General features: G+C 42.6%; 1 protein-coding gene across 1 annotated transcript in view; it reads right to left on the bottom strand.

The window, feature by feature from the left end:
- Nucleotides 1-1,674: 1,674 nt before the first annotated feature.
- Nucleotides 1,675-20,130, bottom strand: part of LOC113889805 (cytochrome P450 2J2-like) — a 28,460-nt gene continuing 10,004 nt past the window's right edge. The window contains exons 3-9 of the mRNA XM_027537079.1: nucleotides 19,698-19,847; nucleotides 19,166-19,326; nucleotides 16,287-16,463; nucleotides 13,894-14,035; nucleotides 13,360-13,547; nucleotides 10,501-10,639; nucleotides 1,675-2,197 (exon numbers count right to left, since the gene is read on the bottom strand). Of these exons, the coding sequence (XP_027392880.1) occupies nucleotides 2,019-2,197; nucleotides 10,501-10,639; nucleotides 13,360-13,547; nucleotides 13,894-14,035; nucleotides 16,287-16,463; nucleotides 19,166-19,326; nucleotides 19,698-19,847 (1,136 nt within the window). The 3' untranslated portion in view covers nucleotides 1,675-2,018. The remainder of the gene's footprint in view (nucleotides 2,198-10,500; nucleotides 10,640-13,359; nucleotides 13,548-13,893; nucleotides 14,036-16,286; nucleotides 16,464-19,165; nucleotides 19,327-19,697; nucleotides 19,848-20,130) is intronic.

Genomic DNA, 20,130 nt, shown 5'->3' with positions numbered 1-20,130 from the left:
TGGAGATGATTCAGTAGAGTTCATTTAACAGTTGAGGAGACTGAGTAGATAAGGGAAAGTATTTTGGCCAGTTTGCAGTCTCCTATGACAATGATCTGACTGCAGAAACCCAGAGCGGATGACAAGGTCTCAGATGCTCGGGAAGTTCAAGGTCTGGTTTGATTGGTTTCATTTCAGAAATATCATTTAGGGTGTTTTCTAGAGATGCAACTTTTCAAGAGGTTACAAAGAAAGTGCACTCTGGTGGGCAGCTGGGGTTCTAACTTTTTACTCTAGTACATACCATCTCCCTGCCCTTCAGGACACACAACTATTTCTCCCAGACTTACTCTTGACTCTGACAGGCTCAGGCTAGCTCCAGCCAGACACTCTCACTCCTTCTCTCTTGCCTCCTCTTCCTACTTCTGATTCCCTTTCTAATGGTGCCATGATTTAGCTTTTCTCTAAATCCCAAGCAACAGGGATGAAAAGGCCCATGTCCTCAAGTGCCTTTTTGTTCTGAGATATTTAAATTTCTTAAATTCTAACACTTGAGAAAAATAACTTTTCTTTATGGATAAGTCCATTTTATAGGTGTGTTGATATTTGTCTGCATGGGGTTGGCATCCAAATTCCAGGGACTCTCAGTGGCACCTGGCCTTTCCATTGATACCATTTTTGCCCCTCAGTGACCACACACAGGAGGGCTAACAGGATTCTGGCATTTCTGTTTCCTTCTATACTATACTTCACCAGAGCTCATCAGTTGTGTTTAGCCTGGGAATACTTGTCAATCAAAAGCTGACAAGCAATATATACTAAAAGATCACAACCATCAAGTTGTTAACACCAATCATGGGGCTGGGAGTAAATGCATGAGAGGATTTAAGGTAAGGAGGCACAGTAATGACAGAACCTATTTCCACATTTGTTCCCTCCTAACCTGTGAAGAAAGCTGAGCACCGAAGAATTGATGCTTTTGAAGTGTGGTGTTGGAGAAGACTCATGAGAGTCCCTTGGACTGCAGGGAGATCCAACCAGTCCATTCTAAAGGAGATCAGTCCTGGGATTTCTTTGGAAGGAAGGATGCTGAAGCTGAAACTCCAGTACTTTGGCCACCTCATGCGAAGAGTTGACTCCTTGGAAAAGACTCTGATGCTGGGAGGGATTGAGGGCAGGAGGAGAAGAGGACGACAGAGGATGAGATGGCTGGATGGCATCACCGACTCAATGGACATGAGTTTGGGTAAACTCTGGGAGCTGGTGATGGACAGGGAGGCCTGGCGTGCTGCGATTCATGGGGTCGCAAAGAGTTGGACATGACTGAATGACTGAACTGAACTAAACTGAACCTGAGTTCCATACTTGGTTATTGTGGTGACATTCTTATTGGCTCTGGTGTCCAAGGCTAAGGTAGTGTTTCCTTAGATAAATCAGAGGAACTCCTTCTCCATAGGAACCTGTCTATAAATCAGGAATCCACCTGCCCTGCTATTTCCCAGGGGTCAGTCTGAGGGAGAAGCAGGATAAGCTTGCCCAGGGCTACCAAGTATAAGTGCCTTTCTGGCTGACCTCCATAGCTGTCCCAGACCCAACTTCTAACTCTTATCCACTATTTGGCACCTCTTTGACCCAGGCCATTTCAACAGACCAGAAGCAAAACCAAGCTAAGGAAGGAAGTAGGGAGGAGGCAGATCACAGCTATGACTTTTATGATGTGCTTTATGGTTTCCAAGCCATTTAAAGTCCATTATTTCCTCTGATCTATATAGTAGATTTTCCTTTAGAGATGGAATCATTGTCCACTTTAAATCTTCTGGATGAAAACGAAATCACTCACAACATAACTCATTTGCTCAGGGCCCCACTGGAGATGGCAAAGCTGGGGTTTGGTTCCAGTTTCCTCTGAGTCCAGTTCCTGTGACATATCCTAGAGGCACTGGATGCTGTTCCCTCACTTCTGAGCAGATGCCCTGCCTTGGGGTGTGTGAGAAAGCTCATTCTTCCTGCTTTTCTTCACTCCCCCGACCCCAGCAACTTCAGCCCCGAGGAACAGCACAGAGCCGGTGGCTGACTGGGGCAAGGGTCAAGCTAACTCTGAACTTCAGGCTCAACTTCTCATTCTCTGGAGGCCTGAAGGTAAATTTTTGCAGAAGTGAAGTAAAGAAAATAAACAACTCAGCTCTGGCCAACTGTTCTCCAAGGCACATCCGTTTTCCTAAAAGACAAAAATATGAGTACCTCATTTGGTTTGTGCCAGCAAGGACTGAAATCTTCCACCACATCTTGCAAAACCTGAGCAAATCGCAGGCCTGCTTGGCCCTGAGCCTTTACGCACTCAGCTTATTTAATCACGACCACCTGGGGTAACCTAAGCCCAGTGAGGTCATTCCACAATCACACACTCCAGTGCCTTCAGGACTCAGACAGTCGAGCAACGGTGAAGAGGCAGGCTGTGGATGAAGCAAGTGAGCAGCCAAGGTTGACCTATAAATGTGGTCTAGCCAAAAGTCTTACAAAAATCCATTAGCAAACGGTAAGGACAAAAGCAAAACTCTGTGTTTACCTCTCTCAATTTTCAAAAAAAAAATGTTGAAAGTTAAAAGAAAGTAAATGTCAAAGCAAGGTTTTTCAAGTATGAGGCATCTTTTCCCTATGTCAAGTATTCCCCCATCATGACCGGGAATCTTCCCGCCAGGGTTCCCCATGCAGGGCCAACCTCATCTCATCCCACCTGTGTTTGCCTGCTCTAGGCTTCCCCCAGCCCCTCCTCTTCACGATGCCTTCTTGCCCAACTTGGGCAACAACACCCCACAAAAGACTATCATCATCTCTCTTGTGAGTGTTTTAATAGCTCACTTTCTCCCTAATTAATATATGTTCATGGCAAAAATGAAAAAAAGTGTGAAAAGTATAAAAATATTAAAACATATTTTAATCCCCAAATCCAGAAAAACCCTCGTTAACATCTTACATAGTTCCTCACTATCTCAGTAAAGATTCTCCTGGATATCATCAGTGGGATTACCCTCTGAAGTTAATTGTGAGCACGACTTTTGCTACTTTTTGCTTTCCCATGTAATGAAATATTCTTGGAAAATGGTTAATGCAGGATGCCTCTATTTTGTACTCTGCCTGTAACCAGTTGTTGAGAAATTCAGAGTTTCAGATAGACTGAAAACCACAATCAGAAAACTAACCAATCTGATCGCATGGAACACAGCCTTGCTAACTCAATGAAACTACGAGCCATGCTGTGTAGGGCCACCCAAGACAGACAGGTCATGGTGGAGAGTTCTGACAAACCGTGGTCCACTGGAGAAGAGAATAGCAAACCACTTCAGTATCCTTGCCTTGAGAACCCTATAAACACTATGAAGAGGCAAAAAGATAGGACAGCGAAAGATGAACTCCCCAGGTAAGTATGTGCCCAATATGCTTCTGGAGAAAAGTAGAGAAATAACTCCAGAAAGAATGAAGAGATGGAGTCAAAGCAAAAACAACACCCAGTTGTGGATATGGCTGGTGATAGAAGTAAAGTCTGATGCTGTAAAGAGCAATACTGCATAGGAACCTGGACTGTTATGTCCATGAATCAAGGCAAATTGGAAGTTGTCAAACAGGAGATGGCAAGAGTGAATGTAAACATTTTAGGAATCAGCAAACTAAAATGGACTGAAATGGGTGAATTTAACTCAGACAAACATTACATCTACTACTGTGGGCAGGAATCCCTTAGAAGAAGTGGAGTAGCCATCATAGTCAACAAGAGTCCTAAATATACTACTTGGATGCAATCTTAAAAATGACAGAATGATCTCTGTTCATTTCCAAGGCAAACCACTCAATATCACAGTAATCCAAGACTATGCCCCAACCAGTAATGCTGAAGAAGGTGAAGTTGAACGGTTTTATGAAGGCCTACAGGAACTTCTAGAACTAACACCCAAAAAAGACGTCGTTTTCATTATAGGGGACTGGAATGCAAAAGTAGGAAGTCAAGAAATACCTGGAGTAACAGGCAAATTTGGCCTTGGAGTACCGAATGAAGCAGGGCAAAGGTTAATAGAGTTTTACCAAGAGACCGCACTGGTCATAGCAAACACCCTCTTCCAACAACACAAGAGAAGACTCTATACATGGACATCACCAGATGGTCAACACCAGAATCATATTGATTATATTCTTTGCAGCTAAAGATAGAGAAGCTCTATACAGTCAGCAAAAACAAGAACAGGAGCTGACTGTGGCTCAGATCATGAGCTCCTTATTGCCAAACTCAGACTGAACTTGAAGAAAGTAGGGAAAACCACTTGACCATTCAGGTATGACCTAAATCAAATCCCTTAAGATTATACAGTGCAAGTGACAAATAGATTTAAGGTATTATATCTGATAGAGTGCCTGAAGAACTATAGATGGAGGTTTATGACATTATACAGAAGGCAGGGATCAAGACCATCCTCAAGAAAAAGAAATGCAAAAAGACAAAATGGTTGTCTGAGGAGGCCTTACAAATAGCTGTGAAAAGAGGGGAAGCAAAAGGCAAAGGAGAAAAGGAAAGATATACCCATTTGAATGCAGAGTTCCAAAGAGTAGCAAGGAAAGATAAGAAAGCCTTCCTCAGTGATCAATACAAAGAAATAGAGGAAAACAATAGAATGGGAAAGACTAGAGGTCTCTTCAAGAAAATTAGAGATACCACAGGAACTTTTCATGCAAAGATGGGCACAATAAAGGATAGAAATGATATGGACCTAACAGAAGCAGAAGATATTAAGAAGAGGTGGCAAGAATACACAGAAGAACTGTACAAAAAAGATCTTCACAACCCAGATAACTGCGATGGTATGATCACACACCTAGAGCCAGACATCCTGCAATGCAAAGTCAAGTATGCCTTAGGAAGCATCACTATGAACAAAGCTAGTGGAGGTGATGGAATTCCTGTTGAGCTCTTTCAAATCCTAAAAGATGATGCTGTGAAAATTCTGCACTCAATATGTCAGCAAATTTGGAAAACTCAGCAGTGGCCATAGGACTGGAAAAGGTCAGTTTTCATTCCAATCCCATAGAAAGGCAATGCCAAAGAATGCTCAAGCTACTGCACAATTGCACTCATCTCACACGCTAGTAAAGTAGTGCTCAAAATTGTCCAAGCCCAGCTTCAACAGTACGTGAACTGTGAACTTCCAGATATTCAAGCTGGTTTTAGAAAAGGCCGAGGAACCAGAGATCAAATTCCCAACATCTACTGGATCATCAAAAAAGCAAGAGTTCCAGAAAAACATCTACTTTTGCTTTATTGACTATGCCAAAGCCTTTGGCTGTGTGGATCACAACAAACTGGAAAGTTCTTTAAGAGATGGGAATTCCAGACCACCTGACCTGCCTCCTGAGAAATTTGTATGCAGATCAAGAAGAAACAGACATGATCTGGACATGGAGCTAGACATGGAACAACAGACTGGTTCCACATAGGGAAAGGAGTACGTCAAGGCTGTATATTGTCACCCTGCTTATTTAATTTATATGCAGAGTACATCATGAGAAACGCTGGGCTGGATGAAGCACAAGCTGGAATCAAGATTGCTGGGAGAAATATCAATAACCTCAGATATGCAGATGACACCACCCTTATGGCAGAAAGTGAAGAAGAAATAAAGAGCCTCTTGATGAAAGTGAAAGAGGAGAATGAAAAAGTTGGGTTAAAACTCAACATTCAGAAAACTAAGATCATGACATCCAGTCCCATTACTTAATGGCAAATAGATGGGTAAACAGTGGAAACAGTGACAGACTTTATTTTTGGGGGCTCCAAAATCACTGCAGATGGTGACTGTAGCCATGAAATTAAAAGATGCTTGCTCCTTGGAAGAAAAGTTATGACCAACCTAGACAGCATATTAAAAAGCAGAAGCATTACTTTGCCAACAAAGGTCTATCTAGTCAAAGCTATGGTTTTTCCAGTAGTCATGTATGGATGTGAGACTTGGACTATGAAGAAAGCTGAGCACTGAAGTATTGATGCTTTTGAACTTGAGAGTCCCTTGGACTGCAAGGAGATCCAACCAGTCCATCCTAAAGGAAATCAGTCCTGAATACTCATTGGAAGGACTGATGATGAAGCTGGAACTCTAATAGTTTGGCCACCTGATGCAAAGAACTGACTCATTTGAAAAGACCCTGATGCTGGGAAAGTTTGAAGGTGGGAGGAGAGGGGACAACAGAAGATGAGATGGTTGGATGGCATCACTGACTCAAGGGACATGAGTTTGAGTAAACTCCCGGAGTTGGTGATGGACAGGGGGGCCTGCTGTGCTGCAGTCCATGGGGTCACAAATTTCAGACACAACTGAGGGACTGAACTGAACTGAACTGAATTGAAAAAAAAAAAAGAAATTGGCTTAAATTGCAGGAAATGAAAAATTTGTTTTAGATGGCACCAGATCAGCCATATTATAAATACCCAAAATTCTCCTAGAAAAATCCATATTTTGGGATAAAACTGCACCCTTAGAGTCAGGATCCAGGATTACATTACTGGTTCCATCAGTAACCAGCTCTGGGCTCTGAGTAAATTGCTTATTTTCATCACCATATACAATTATCACTTGTCAAACCTGTGAAGTAATTGCTCTCCTAAGTACTATATATGGCTGATCAAGGATACCAGTAAAAAGGAGATTTGAGTGTGATTTATAAGTCATGAGAAGGAGTGCTACCTTATTTCAAGGCTTCATCCTGCATTATGGGAAACACAGATTTTCTTCTTGGTGCATGTACTAACTCGCCATCACTGACTAACCAGATCAGTCACTAGAAGTGAGAGCATTGACCTAGGGTTTTTGAGAGAAGATCTTCCTAATCTTATCTCCATGATTCAGTGATATTTCTGGAAATTGAGGACTCAGACTCTTGCCTTTCATGAAGATATCTGCTGCTTTGTTGGATCAAAAGGGAAAACTTAAATGAAGAAAAGAAAATATATGTTTGCATAACACCTTTGTAATCTCCCCAGCTGTGCATGTCTCCTAATTCCACACCTGACCTTCTTTCCAAGAGAAGGGAGGGTGCTTTTTCACACCCTGTTCCTTCAGGGAAACTTTCTTTATAAAGTGCTGGATCAGGTATGAGGCAAAGCAACTGAGCCCTAAAAACGGGAGTCTGGTGGGAATAAACCTGACGGCAGTGCTGACACTTTAAGTCAGTGGATTTTCCAGTTTCTATTTCCATTTCTGCTTCACTAGTCCTCATTTAGTCACAGCTGAGGGGATCCCCAAATTGCTAGCTTGGTCTGAATCACTCTTCTTGGGCAGAAAGAAAGATAGTGAGATCACCTGACTGCAATACTGGCTCCAATTTCCCCCCTCTCCCCGAACCCCCATCATTTGCAATGTGATTCCATAGCCCTTCCCATAAAAATCGTGCTATTTGCCCTTTCCCTTGAACTGGGGCTCACAGTATGGCCTGCTTGGGCACCAGAATGCAGTGGGAGTGATGGTCGCCAGTTCCCAGCCTGGCCTTTGGGAGGCACTGTGTGCTTTCTTCCCTTCTGGGGTCTTGTCTTCTACATGCACACAAGCTAGATGGGCTAGCTTGCTGGAGGAGGAAACTTGGAAAAGAGCCCTATTGTCCCAGCTGATGTCATCCTAGATCAGCCTTCAGCCAACTGACCTCCCTAATGGGCAAGAGAGGCCAGCTAAGAACAGTGGAGCTCTCAGTTCAACTGTAGCCTTGTGAGCAATAACATACACTTATTGTTCTAAGTCATTGAGTTTGCCACCTTTGTGATGCAGCAATGTAACAATTGATACATATGATATGAATTTAGTGAATCTTAAAATGGAAGGGCCTTTAAGTAGGAAAATTCTAAGTGTGTTAGGGAGAACACTAGATTAGAACTATATATATAACCAATAAGGACCTACTGTATAGCATAGGGAACTATACGCAATATTTTGTAATAACCAGTAAGGTGGAAACCTAGAAAGAAAAAGGTATATATGTATCTATAACTAAATCTTTACCATGTGAGCCAGTAGCTCAGCTGGTAAAGAATCCATCTGCAATGCAGGAGACCCTAGTTTGATCCTTGGATCACAAAGATCCCCTGGAGAAGGGATAGGCTACCCACTCCAGTATTCTTGGGCTTCCCTGGTGATTCAGTCGGTAGAGAATCTGCCTGCAAAGTTGGAGACCTGGTTTTGATCCGTGGGTTTGGGAAGACCCCCTGGCAGAGGGAGAGCATGGCATTCCACTCTAGTATTCGTGCCTGGAGAATCCCCATGGACAGAGGAGCCTGGTGGGCTGTAGTCCATGGGGTCACAAAGAGTTGGACATGATTGAGCAACTAAGAACATAGCTAAATCACTTTGCTGTATACCTGAGACTAATACAATATTGTAAATCAACTATACTTCAACAAAAATTTAAAAGAAACCAGAAACTTGAGTCTTCAGCCCTTTTATGCCAATTCCTTGGGCACATGACCTTGGATGAGAAATAACTTTCTCTTAATCCTAATTTCCTTTCACTGAGAAAGGAGATACTAATCATTTTCCTAACTGTTAATAATTGGGTTGCTGTAAGTATAAAATAAAATAATTTGCTTGCAAATGAAATCTGTAGTAGGAAGGATGTGTTTCAACTCTAAATAACAAAAAATACAGTGAAGCAATAAAAATTATAACACTTAAGATAAAACAGCTGAAACTCTGCACTATAATAAGAAACATAAAGCTCTTGTAGGCAAGAAGTCTACGCTTCCCAGGTGGTGCTAGTGGTAAGAATCCACCTGCTAATGCAGTAGACTTAGAAGATATGGGTTCAAACCGTGGGCTGGGAAGATTCCCTGGAGGAAGGCATGGCAATGCATCCAGTATTCTTGTCTGGAGATTCCCATGGACAGAGGAGCCTGGCAGGCTATAGCCCATAAGGTTGCAAAGAGTCAGACATGACTGAAACGACTTAGCATACACCAAGGCAGACAAGAAGTCTGGAAGGTTTTCCAACATTCTCATGTCTGCTTTCATATTAAAAAGTGACTTGTGCAAGTGAGCAAAGGTGGCAGAGAACCAGAGAAAGAAAGAAGATCTAATTGGAATCAGTCCAGATACATGCAGGACAGTGTCCTATAGCAGAAAAGCCTGGGCTCTGTATCATGCCTACATGGGGTCAATTTCCAGTCTCTCCCTTTCTGTGCCTTTGTGGCATGATCAATAAGATTATACTGTCACAGAAAGTCAATGTCTATTTAATTTAACTTAATGATAAGAAAATTGTTGCGAAATTCAGAGCATTCACTCACTGTAGCATTTAGTTACTTTCTTGGGAGACGTTTCTAGGAAGTGCATAGGCTTTATTTGATAAACCTGGTGAACACTGAGTTCAGTCTCTGCTCTGTGAGCTTTATGACTATAGATACCACAGTTGACCCTGTTGAGCTGCAGTTTCCTCCCTTATCCCCAGTGTGGTGACTAGAATTTGGACCTTGTAATTTTAAGGTTGAACACATGGTCCTTAAAAGTTGCACTGGTTTTTTTCCTACCTAATCATTGTCATATTCTCAGGGCTGCATAATTGACACATAATAGGTGCTTAGAAAACATTTATAGAATTAAGGATTTGGGAAATTATTTAAAATGATCTCAGCAACATACTTAACTCATTACCTGGTAAATAAAAGACTTTTCCTTCCTCATTTCACAAAGTTATGAGTAAAACACCACTTTGGAACTGGCTGGCTGGGAAACATGAGAGAAAGAGTTTTCTCTGCATTCTCTTTCATATATTTCAAGTTATACACCATGTAAATGTATTAACTAGATGTGTAAAGGATGCTGTTATTCAGTCACTAAGTTGTGTCTGACTCTTTGCGACCCCATGTACCGCACTACACAGACTTCCCTGTACTTCACCACATCTCAGAGTTTGCTCAAACTCATGTCCATAGCATTGATGCTATCAAACCATCTCATTTTAAAAAGTAAAAGGACCTCTTCAGGAAGAACATATTATAGATAGAATCTCATCTACTTAAGCCCATGGCACCTAGAGTCACTTGTAATGCCCATAATGATAAGAAAACAGTCCCTTTACTGGAACCTCTCCTACCCCTTCTTAGCAATTAGCTTTATGTTTTTGTGAATGGGAAGCACTAAAAAGATCTCGGAATACTTTAAGTTCTGTAAAGATGGCAAGTGCCCAACCTTCTTTTGTGGGTAACAGGCAGAGGCTAAGTTCCTCTCCCCAAAGTTCCTAGGGACTGAACAATTTAAAGCTGAAATCTCCATCAGAGTCAAGCCAGGGCTTAGGATATAAGAGAGTGAATCCTGGTGATGCTCAGCCCAGAGAAACCTGCAATGCACCCACAGCAAGAGTGAGTCATGCTAGGCAGGGCTATCTAGAGACATGCCAACTAAAGCAAAGCATCATAGGAAGAGCAGGGCTGAGAGAGCATCAGAAGAAGGGCTGAGAGAGGGACTATGGGTTCCCACACTCCTATTTCCAGATACTCACCTATTGAAAAAGGCAGAAAGGATTCCCTTTTCTTAAACTGTCCATTTTCCAAGAAATGCTCTGGATTGAAGGTGTCAGGGGTGGCCCACTCTGCAGGGTCCCTGTGCAGTGCAGTCAGGTTGGTCACAACCACGGTTCCCTGGAGAAAGCAGGAGGCTCATGCAAGACATGACACACACAGCAGATGTGTGCCGAGGGGCAGCAGTCCCCCAGGCTCCCACATCAAGGCTGATCGAACTTCTTCAGCCTCCCCAACCCTGTACCTGCTGAGCTCAACCCCTAGGACCCTGCTCTTTGCCATGGGACAGCTTACAATGATGGACTGGAATTGTCTGCTGGGAATTTTATCAGCAAAATGTGACTACTCTTAGTGCAGAATGGGAAGATGTGTGCATTAATGAGAGAATAATGTGACAGTGCGTAGGCAGTTCTGGACCAAAATCAACCACGTTGCTCAGTGAAGTGGTAAATACGGCAGCCTCCCCAACATGAAAAATGTCTCATTCATCTGTTTCTCCCATTCTCTTCCCTCCATTATCTCACACATTCCAGAGAAGGTTTAATAATACAATCAGGTCACCTAGTGGAAAGAACCACTATTCTTTCCAGCTTGCAGCAAGAAACCCAAGAGTCCTCCTTGATGGCCCCCCACCTTTACTTCATTCTGCCTTCACTCCATCCTTTTCCAGCCTGGTCAATTTTCCTTGAAATCCTCTTGATTCTATCACCTCCATGTTATTTCCCCCCACTGTCTGGTCCAAGATACTTCCTTGGTTGTCCACACTCCTACAGTAGGCCTAACTATAACTCTATATCCTCTTCCCCCTTCAAAGTGCTTCACACACGGAAAGCAGAGTTAGCTCTGGACATGATTTAGCTATGTCCCTCCTAGCCACCCAACACTCCTGGAACTTGATAAAAACCCTCCAAATAGTTCTCATCACTCAGATTAAGGACCTATCACCAGCCCTCTGTCTGAGTCATGGTCCTTCTGCCTGCACTCCCACTATATCAAGCCTTTTTCAGTTTCTCAGTCATACCACTGCTTCCCATACCTTTTTGCATGGTGGCCTCTGGGCATCTTCATGCCAGTGACTACTCACTAGAGCTGCCAGTGCCAGGGTCTTTGTCCCTGACGTGAGCCCCAGCTGCCCCCTGCCTCTGCAGGAGACCTTCCAATATTAGTAGGTAGGTCTGGTCCAGACTCTTATGAGGTCACTGCTATTTTTCCATGGGTCTCAGTATGCACATGACCCAAGAGTGGAGTTGATGCTTCCTTTAGTCCAGTGGAATTCCTGCAATAAAAGGCTGCTGACATTCAAAGCCAGATTCTTGGGGGCTCCTCCTCCTGATGCCAGACCCTCAGGCTGGGAAGATTGCCTTGGGGCTCAGGACTTTTGCTCCTGTGGCAGAACTTCTATAGTATAATTGTTTTCCAGTTTGCAAGTTGCCCACCCAGTGGGTAAGGGTCTTGCAGAACAGTACTTAAAAAAATCTTACAAAACCAATCTCTTGAGCTAGGATGGTTCTCTGGAGCTAAGTGAATTGCTGTGAATATGTGAAGATCACCTGTAATATCATCTAGACCTCAGAATTCATCCATAAGATGGTCAATCAACAAGAAAATAGTAAATGAAATCACTGCAGGAATAGCTGCTTCTCCAAGGGCTGCAGGGACCATGACCAAGGCGAGCCCAAAGCATAGGCTCTTCTGGTTTTATCTTGAAATCAACACCAGGTTCGACACACAAAGAGGGACTCAGACAAACTGAAATGGATCCATGGAAATGGACTAAGGTGTCGAGAAAGCAAAACTGTGAATGCGCAGTGTGCAGAGAAGGCACTAGTAGGGACAGGAGAGCTGATTGCTGAGATCCTAAGAGTGATTGGCAGAGCGCAGAACTGCCTTTGTGAGGACAGGGAACTTAACAGGGTCCTACCGAGAACAATTTAAGGAGCTTCTTTTAAAGTAAAGCAAGTCCTGTGGAGAAAACATGGTATAGCACAAAAAAGATGAGCCTGGGGCCCAGAACACATCTATTTCTTTAACCCCACTCTTGTCACTTTGTACACCAGAGATTTTATGTGAGATCAGTCAGCTCTGAACCTTCATTATAAATTTGTAAAAAAAAAAAAAAAAAAGGTAGAATTATTCTGAGGACTGACTAAGTTGAAAGAACCTATATAGTCCATAGTACATGATCACTGCTTAAAAACCATTGGTTCTTTCACTCCTGTGATATTCAATGTGCACAGGCTTGGATCGATCCCCTTGTGAGGTAGGCCCATCAAGGGACTGTAAGTCAAGGCTGGAAGCGATACCTGTGGGGATATTATGTTAGAAACACCAGTTTAATGTGATGTTGGCCCAGGAGGTCTCAACTGTCTCTCATATTTCAACATTCTAAACCCCCAGGATTTTGAAACAGAATTTTCCAAAATAAGTCTGGCAGGTCCCTATCCTGTGAAAAGCTCTCCCATGGCAAAGAAAAGGACCTCATGGCAAAGTCTGACTGAGAATTGCTGCCTGCTGTTTCCCCACAAGAATTAACAATGCACATCAGGCAGTAAAAAGAATGAGAAATCTCATAGCAGAGAAAAGCCAGGCTTTGTCTGAACATGTTTGACGTAGGAATCCCCCTTCTCCTCTAGAACAACTATTAACATTTATTTGAACTAATATTCTAAAGACCCCATGTAAAGAAAAATATCTAGAATTACATCAGTGGTAATATATCTCCCTGTCCAATTAAGTGTTTCCCTAAGACAAGAAAACACATCGCATTTGCCATTGAGATTTCCATCATTTACAAATATGAGCTTGGAGATCTAAGGTTATTGGTGTGAGCCTCTAATTACCTTGGGCAGGTGGTAACCAGCCAGGGTGGTGTCCACTGCCACCTCCCGGGGCACGTTCAGAGGGATAATGTTCCCCATTCGCAGCACCTCATGGATGACAGCGTTGGTGTAGGGCATGGACTCTCGAGCGGCCGTGCTTGGCTGTTGTGATTGGCCAAGCACCCTGTCAATCTCAGCTTGGACTTTTTCTGAAAAAAGCAGAGGTGGTTCTATTATTCTGTTTTTCCATAACTCTCCTTGAGCCTGGTTAAGTTAAGGAATGAAATAACCAGCATCAAAATGGCTATCTTAGGCTCTCCAGACTAGCTTCTCAGGGAGGTATGAAAGTGGGAAGTGGGCCCTGGTGTGAGACAAATTAGGTGGAAAACTCTTGCTAAACAACATTCCTGCTGCAAGTTCCTAAAGCTGTGGGAGCCTCAGGTTCCTCTTATTAGTGAGGGTGAACCAACATTCCCTTTAGGAATATTGAGACATTGATGAACTAATTTATGGAAGCATACTGGCCTGGCCCAGCCTATCCACTAATGAGCTCACCTTGGATTTCGGGGTTAAGGGCCATGTAGAGCAGCCCCCAGCGCAGGCTGGTTGAAGTTGTCTCTGTTCCAGCAAGGAAGAGGTCCAAGGTGCTGTAGATGAGGTTTTCTTCACGGAAACTTGAAGCATCACCTCCCTTATGCTAGAAAATACAGTGATTATTGGTTTATCCAGATGGTTCTTAGTTGCCACAACATAGGAGGCTTCATCCTAGTGAGAACATGGGAGGAGAGATTCCCCCAAGAGAAATGACTTTTCCTTTGACCATCTCAGCAGGCAGAGGCTTATTATTGCAGTATCATTAGCATCTTCCTGCGCCAAGTGCTGGGAGCTTTTGTCACCTTGGAAGGATGAAAATTGAGAGAACCTTTTTACTTCCATATTTTGGGAGAATCTATTATTATATTGGAAATATAATAACATTTGCATTCCAATATTAGCCACACCTTTCACTATATGTACAACTTGACCAAGTTACTAAACCTCTCAAACACTCTGTGTTCAGTATTCACTCCTCACTTGGCATTATGAACTATGTGAGATGGAAAGGTCATGTAAGAAATCCTCAACAAATGTTTGCGTTGATACCAGAAAGAATAAAATTAATTTCTCTAAAGTACAATTCTCATAATCCCCCATCGACATCCTCCTTAGGTTAACCTTCCCTGATTCCAACAATCATTCCTCATGGCACTCCAGCGTCTTCACCACTTTCCTACAGGAGCTTCCATGTGTCAGTGTTCCTCTGTGTGCCTGCACACCTTATAACAAGTGAAGTCTCCTCCTCTCAGGAGGAATCAATACTTCTATTAATGGTATAACAATAAGGTGAAATAAGAGAGGAGACAGAAAAAAAAATTCACCATTCTTTCAACTCTACAAGTTGAAAATGAGTCAAAAATGATGACACTGATGCAGTGATGAGTGTTAACCACAGGGCTTAATATGTTAAAGGACCTATATCCAATTTGGCCTTTTCCCTGCATCTCACAGACAATATTTTAAAGTACATGAAATAGGGAGGAGAGAGGAAGGCAAAAGTCCTCCACTTGAGACTAACCTTTGACATCTGACTCAGCTTCACTTATACTCTGCGCTGGGGAACTGGGGAAGGGGTAGGGGACTGGACATTGGTACAAGTAATAATGAAACAATTCTTCTTTTCCCTATTGTGTACAGGTCTTTCAGATATGGGTAGAGGACAGAAATAGACTATCAAAAGGCAGTATATGTGGGCTTTCCAAAGATCTCAAGCTGAATACTCTTAAACCAGTATCTTTATTTCAAATGTATCATCAATTCTGAGCTAATGATATTCCTAAACTCTGAAATAGTGTCTCTATTTTTCCAACCTTGTGCTAGGCTGAATAATGACCCACAAAAATGTCCATGTCCTAATCTCTGGAACGGGTAAATTTTTTTTGACAGATGGAACTTTGTAGATATCATGAAATTAAGGATCTTGATATGGATTATCCTAGCGTGCCCATTCGGAGAAGGCAATGGCACCCCACTCCAGTACTCTTGCCTGGAAAATACCATGGATGGAGAAGTCTGGTGGGCTGCAGTCCATGGGGTCGCTAAGAGTTGGACACGACTGAGTGACTTCCCTTTCACTTTTCACTTTCATACATTGGAGAAGGAAATGGCAACCCACTCCAGTGTTCTTGCCTGGAGAATCCCAGGGATGGCAGAGCCTGGTGGGCTGCCATCTTTAGGGTTGCACAGAGTCGGACACGACTGAAGCGACTTAGCAGCAGCAGCAGCAGCGTGCCCACTGTAATCAGAAGAGTATAAGAGGAGACTGCTGCTAAGTTGCTTCAGTCGTGTCCAACTCTGTACAACCACAGAGACGGCAGCCCACCAGGCTCCCCCGTCCCTGTGATTCTCCAGGCAAGAACTCTGGAGTGGGTTGCCATTTCCTTCTCCAATGCATGAAAGTGAAAAGTGAAAGTGAAGTCGTTTAGTCGTGTCCAACTCTTAGCAACCCCATGGACCTCTGCCTACCAGGCTCCTCCGTCCATGGGATTTTCCATGCAAGAGGACTGGAGTGAGGTGCCATTGCCTTCTCCAATAAGAGGAGACAAGGAGCAAATTAAGAGAAGACGCAAGGACAGTGGAAAGGAAAACATTACATCAATGGCTTTGAAGACAGAGGAAAGGGGCGTGAATTCAGGGGTATAGACAGCCTCTAGATGCTGGAAAAGCCCATCAATGGATTCTGCCCTAAAGCCTCAAAAGAGCCAGCCTGCCCCAACCTTGAGTTGATAAATGTTGGTTGTTTTAAGCCACCAAGTTTAAAATAGTGATCTCTTACAGCAGCGATAAGATATTAGAATCACCTCATTTGCTCTTTAAGAACACTACTCAGGAAAACACTCAGGTTCCTTCACCTTTTCTATTTCCTGGAGATAAGCATCAATGAAGTCTCTTGCTTCAGCAGGATTCCAGTCTCTCTTGTGGTTTTCAATCATTTCGGCAACAAACATTTTCAGTTTCTCCAAATTAGTAAAGAGGGTTTGGTGGGGACCCGGAACAAAATTCATTATCCTTGGAAAGACACTGTAGAGCTGATGGAGAAAACAAAACAGTCAGGGAGACAAGGAGGTGCCTGTTTTCTACTTTTGAAGACGAGGAAACCATTGTATCTCTATATGTATTTTCTTTGCTTACATTAACCCTTGGAATCACCCTTGTCTCATCTTCTCTGTCACACCCCTCTTCTTTCCCCTCTGGCAAAGCATTTCAGCACTCCATCCAAAATAGAACCATTTTCAGACCACTTCTCAGTACTCCATGTGTTTGTCATTCTAGGACAAAGCCCCAATATTTCTTACCTAGGTGCTTTAAGGCCTCCCAAAAATTTCCCTGATTCTGTCCTCAACCCCTTTCCCAGTCTATTTTCCACTGAGCTGCCAGAGAGATCATTTAACAGTTTAATCAGATCATTTCACTATTTATCTTTCAATCCTCCAATGACTTTCCATGACATTTAGAGAAATTCTACATCATTCTCCTGGCCTGGAGCTCCACATAAGCTGGCCTCTTCCACTCCTGTCCCCTCTTCTGCTATCACTCGCTGCCATCTTACTCTCTCTTGGTCTTTCTAGTCCAGCTCCGTTGGTCTCTGTGACAACGTCAAGAATGACAACGTTTAGTTTTTCCATTCACTATTCCTTCAATGAAGATTGGTCTTCCTCTGGAATTTGTATAATTCTAGCCTTTGTTTCATTCAGGTTGGCTCTTGCTTGGAGATATCTTACCTGATAATCCTATAATGCAATACTTCTGGAATCTCTTCCCATTCCCTTATTTTATATTTTTTCATGACATTTTCCTCTAATATGTGTGTATGTATCTTTGTGCATGAAACACCTCTTTCTAGCCAGCTAGTTAGTTATGTTAAACATAGATATGTGTTTATCTAACTTACCATTATGATGTATTCTTCATGCGGATAAGATATTTTTAATAAAATTAAGTGTATTTTGGACATATTTTCCCTAAAAATATCTGGTGGAAAACAGATAGCCCAACATAATGGAAAATTGCCTAGACTTAAAATGAAACACATGCCTTTGAATATTAGCTCCACTGCTTTCTAGATATAAGGCTTCAGGAATAATAATAATGACAATAATGAAGATGATGATGTAATTTGTCTGGGCTTAGTATAATCCGCTGCCATTGGGGCACCAGAGTTATTTTCCTTATTCAATCACATGAGATCTATTCCACACTTAACACACAGCCAGTGGATCACTATGTGAATATGCTTAAGCATTCCCATATCTACTCGCACACATTAGGATGCTCCATTTCATCTTTAAAGGGTTGTTGTAAAAATTGAAATAAAGTATATGGAATTGTCAGTCATACTGCCTGAGCTATTTTGGGTCTCTAAAAAATGTTTATTACCCCCTGCCTCACTGCCTCATCCAACCTTCTCAGGAATTTCTTTTCCCTGGGAATAGTCAACACATGCTCACTGAGGTCCCAGACTTCCTAAGTTCTGTCTTAATGGGAAGGAAAAAAATGGAATTACTGAATGGAGGGGTTACCATGATTAGAAGTGACAATAAGAAATGTTGTTCAAAAATAATACTGACAATAATAATCATAGTAGCTCACATTCATTATGTCCGTTTTCTGTGCCAGGATTCATGCTAACTGCTTTATCAGGTTAGGTGAGGTTCATAAATCTCCAGGCAATGTTACTTTTAAAAAATGATTACAAGTAAATCCTCCTTTACATATACAAGGGTTTACCCCAACACTTAGGGCTGATTTTCCCCTAACAGTGCCTTCCAGATACACAAAAGGGGCTGAGAGGCCAAGCAGATGAGCAGAGCTTTTGACAGACTTACAACCCCAGCAGGGCAAAAGGAGACGGCAGGGACTACCAAGGACAGGGTGAGGGTTGAATCCCTTAAATCCATATCCTAGACATTTAGAAACCTGGTAGGAACAAGTGTGGATGGGCATGGAAATAGACCAACAGGTGGAAACCGTTAAGGGTTTTTACATACAGGTGCATATGCAAGAGAAATGAGTGGATGTGTCCACATGAACCGGAGAAGGCAATGGCACCCCACTCCAGTACTCTTGCCCGGAAAATCCCATGGACAGAGGAGCCTGGTAGGCTGCCATCTGTGGGGTCGCACCGAGTTGGACACGACTGAAGCGACTTAGCAGCAGCAGCAGCAGTCCACATGAACAATAAAACAGGAATGTTCATGGCAGCTTTATTCATAACATCCTCAAATTAGAAATCCCTCATATGTTCAATAAATCTGCAAGCATTATTCAGGAGAATAACAATCAGTGGCACCTGCATGCAGAGGAAAACTACACAGAGCAAATTAGAAGACCCAATAAATAAATTTCAAAACAATGAGCTGAGTTAGAGCCAGGCACAGAAGCATACATCTGAGGATCACAGACGTGTGGGACTAGGGAGGGACATGGGCAGAAGGGACTCAAAAGTGATGGCAGTATTCTGTTTTTTAAGGAAAAGAATGTAGTGTATACCTGTATGTCATGTAAAGTACTGTACTTTATACAAATGTTAGTAATGTTATTTATCAATAGTAAATATTTGACAATATTATAAAAAACATTAAAGTCAACAGATGGATTTCAAACAAGTTTGTGCTGAAGTCAATTTAAAAAGGTTATCTTTTAACTACAAAGGAAAGGAAGACCCCATCTAATCTGTGACAAACATCAACATAATATCTTTATGCAAGATAGGAAGTGACAACTGCCTCACCTGGCAGCACAGTGACGTATGCAGATTTAAGACCTCATCCAGCAGCCTCAGCAGCTCCCGGAACTGACTATCCTGGTAGTCAAACCGCTCCCCAAAGGTGATGGAGCAAATAATATTGGAAACGGCATTGTTGATTATGAAGTGAGGGTCGAAAGGCTTTCCTGGAGGAAGAAGAAGAGATGGAGTCTTCATATTGGATTGCTTCTATTTTATAGAGATGCTGCTCTGTGTGACATATGACACATCGACTATAGAACCACCTCTGAGACTGTGACCCCAGGGTCTGACACTGGGCCAGTACTTAGTCAATGCATGGGAAGTCAAACTGATGACCAGGATTTAAAACCAATATGTTTACTACCCATCTTTGTCTTAATTCATGAGCCCCATGAGGACAGGTCACGGTTAGCTGTTCCCTGTTATCCCCTCAGCACCCTACACAACTCTGGGCTCAGGAAAGGCAGGTAGGCACTGATGAACATTAGTGAACATATAAGCCACAGTCCCTGCACCTGTCCTATGACATGCTCACCATTCTCCTCTCTTATCATCTGGATGAGGTAGGAGGCCTCCTCCTGAATGCGTTCCTCTAAGCTCTTCTTTCCTAAACCAAAGTTCCTAAGAGTTGTCAGGGCAAACCTTCTTTGTTCCTTCCATATGTGGCCACTGGACATGATCAAGCCTGGGAAAAGAAAGCCAACATTATGAAAAAAAGCCAACAAGACCCATGATGTATCAAAAGGATGAAAAAAGGGCTTTAAGGTGCTTGAAACTATTCAGAGAAATAATTTCAAACCAATTGATATAATGGATTGAATTTACTGATTGCTTGCAATGCCGTGCACATTAGCATTTGTAATGCATTCTGGCATTTAGTATTCACTCTCTGATATACTTCTATATATATCACTATTGCCAAACCACTACCCCAATTTTGCTGATGAGAAAATTGAGGCACAGGAGAT

This window comes from Bos indicus x Bos taurus, chromosome 3 (genome assembly GCF_003369695.1).
Source record: "Bos indicus x Bos taurus breed Angus x Brahman F1 hybrid chromosome 3, Bos_hybrid_MaternalHap_v2.0, whole genome shotgun sequence".
NCBI lineage: Eukaryota > Metazoa > Chordata > Mammalia > Artiodactyla > Bovidae > Bos > Bos indicus x Bos taurus.
This window is presented reverse-complemented; position numbering and strand designations above follow the sequence as displayed.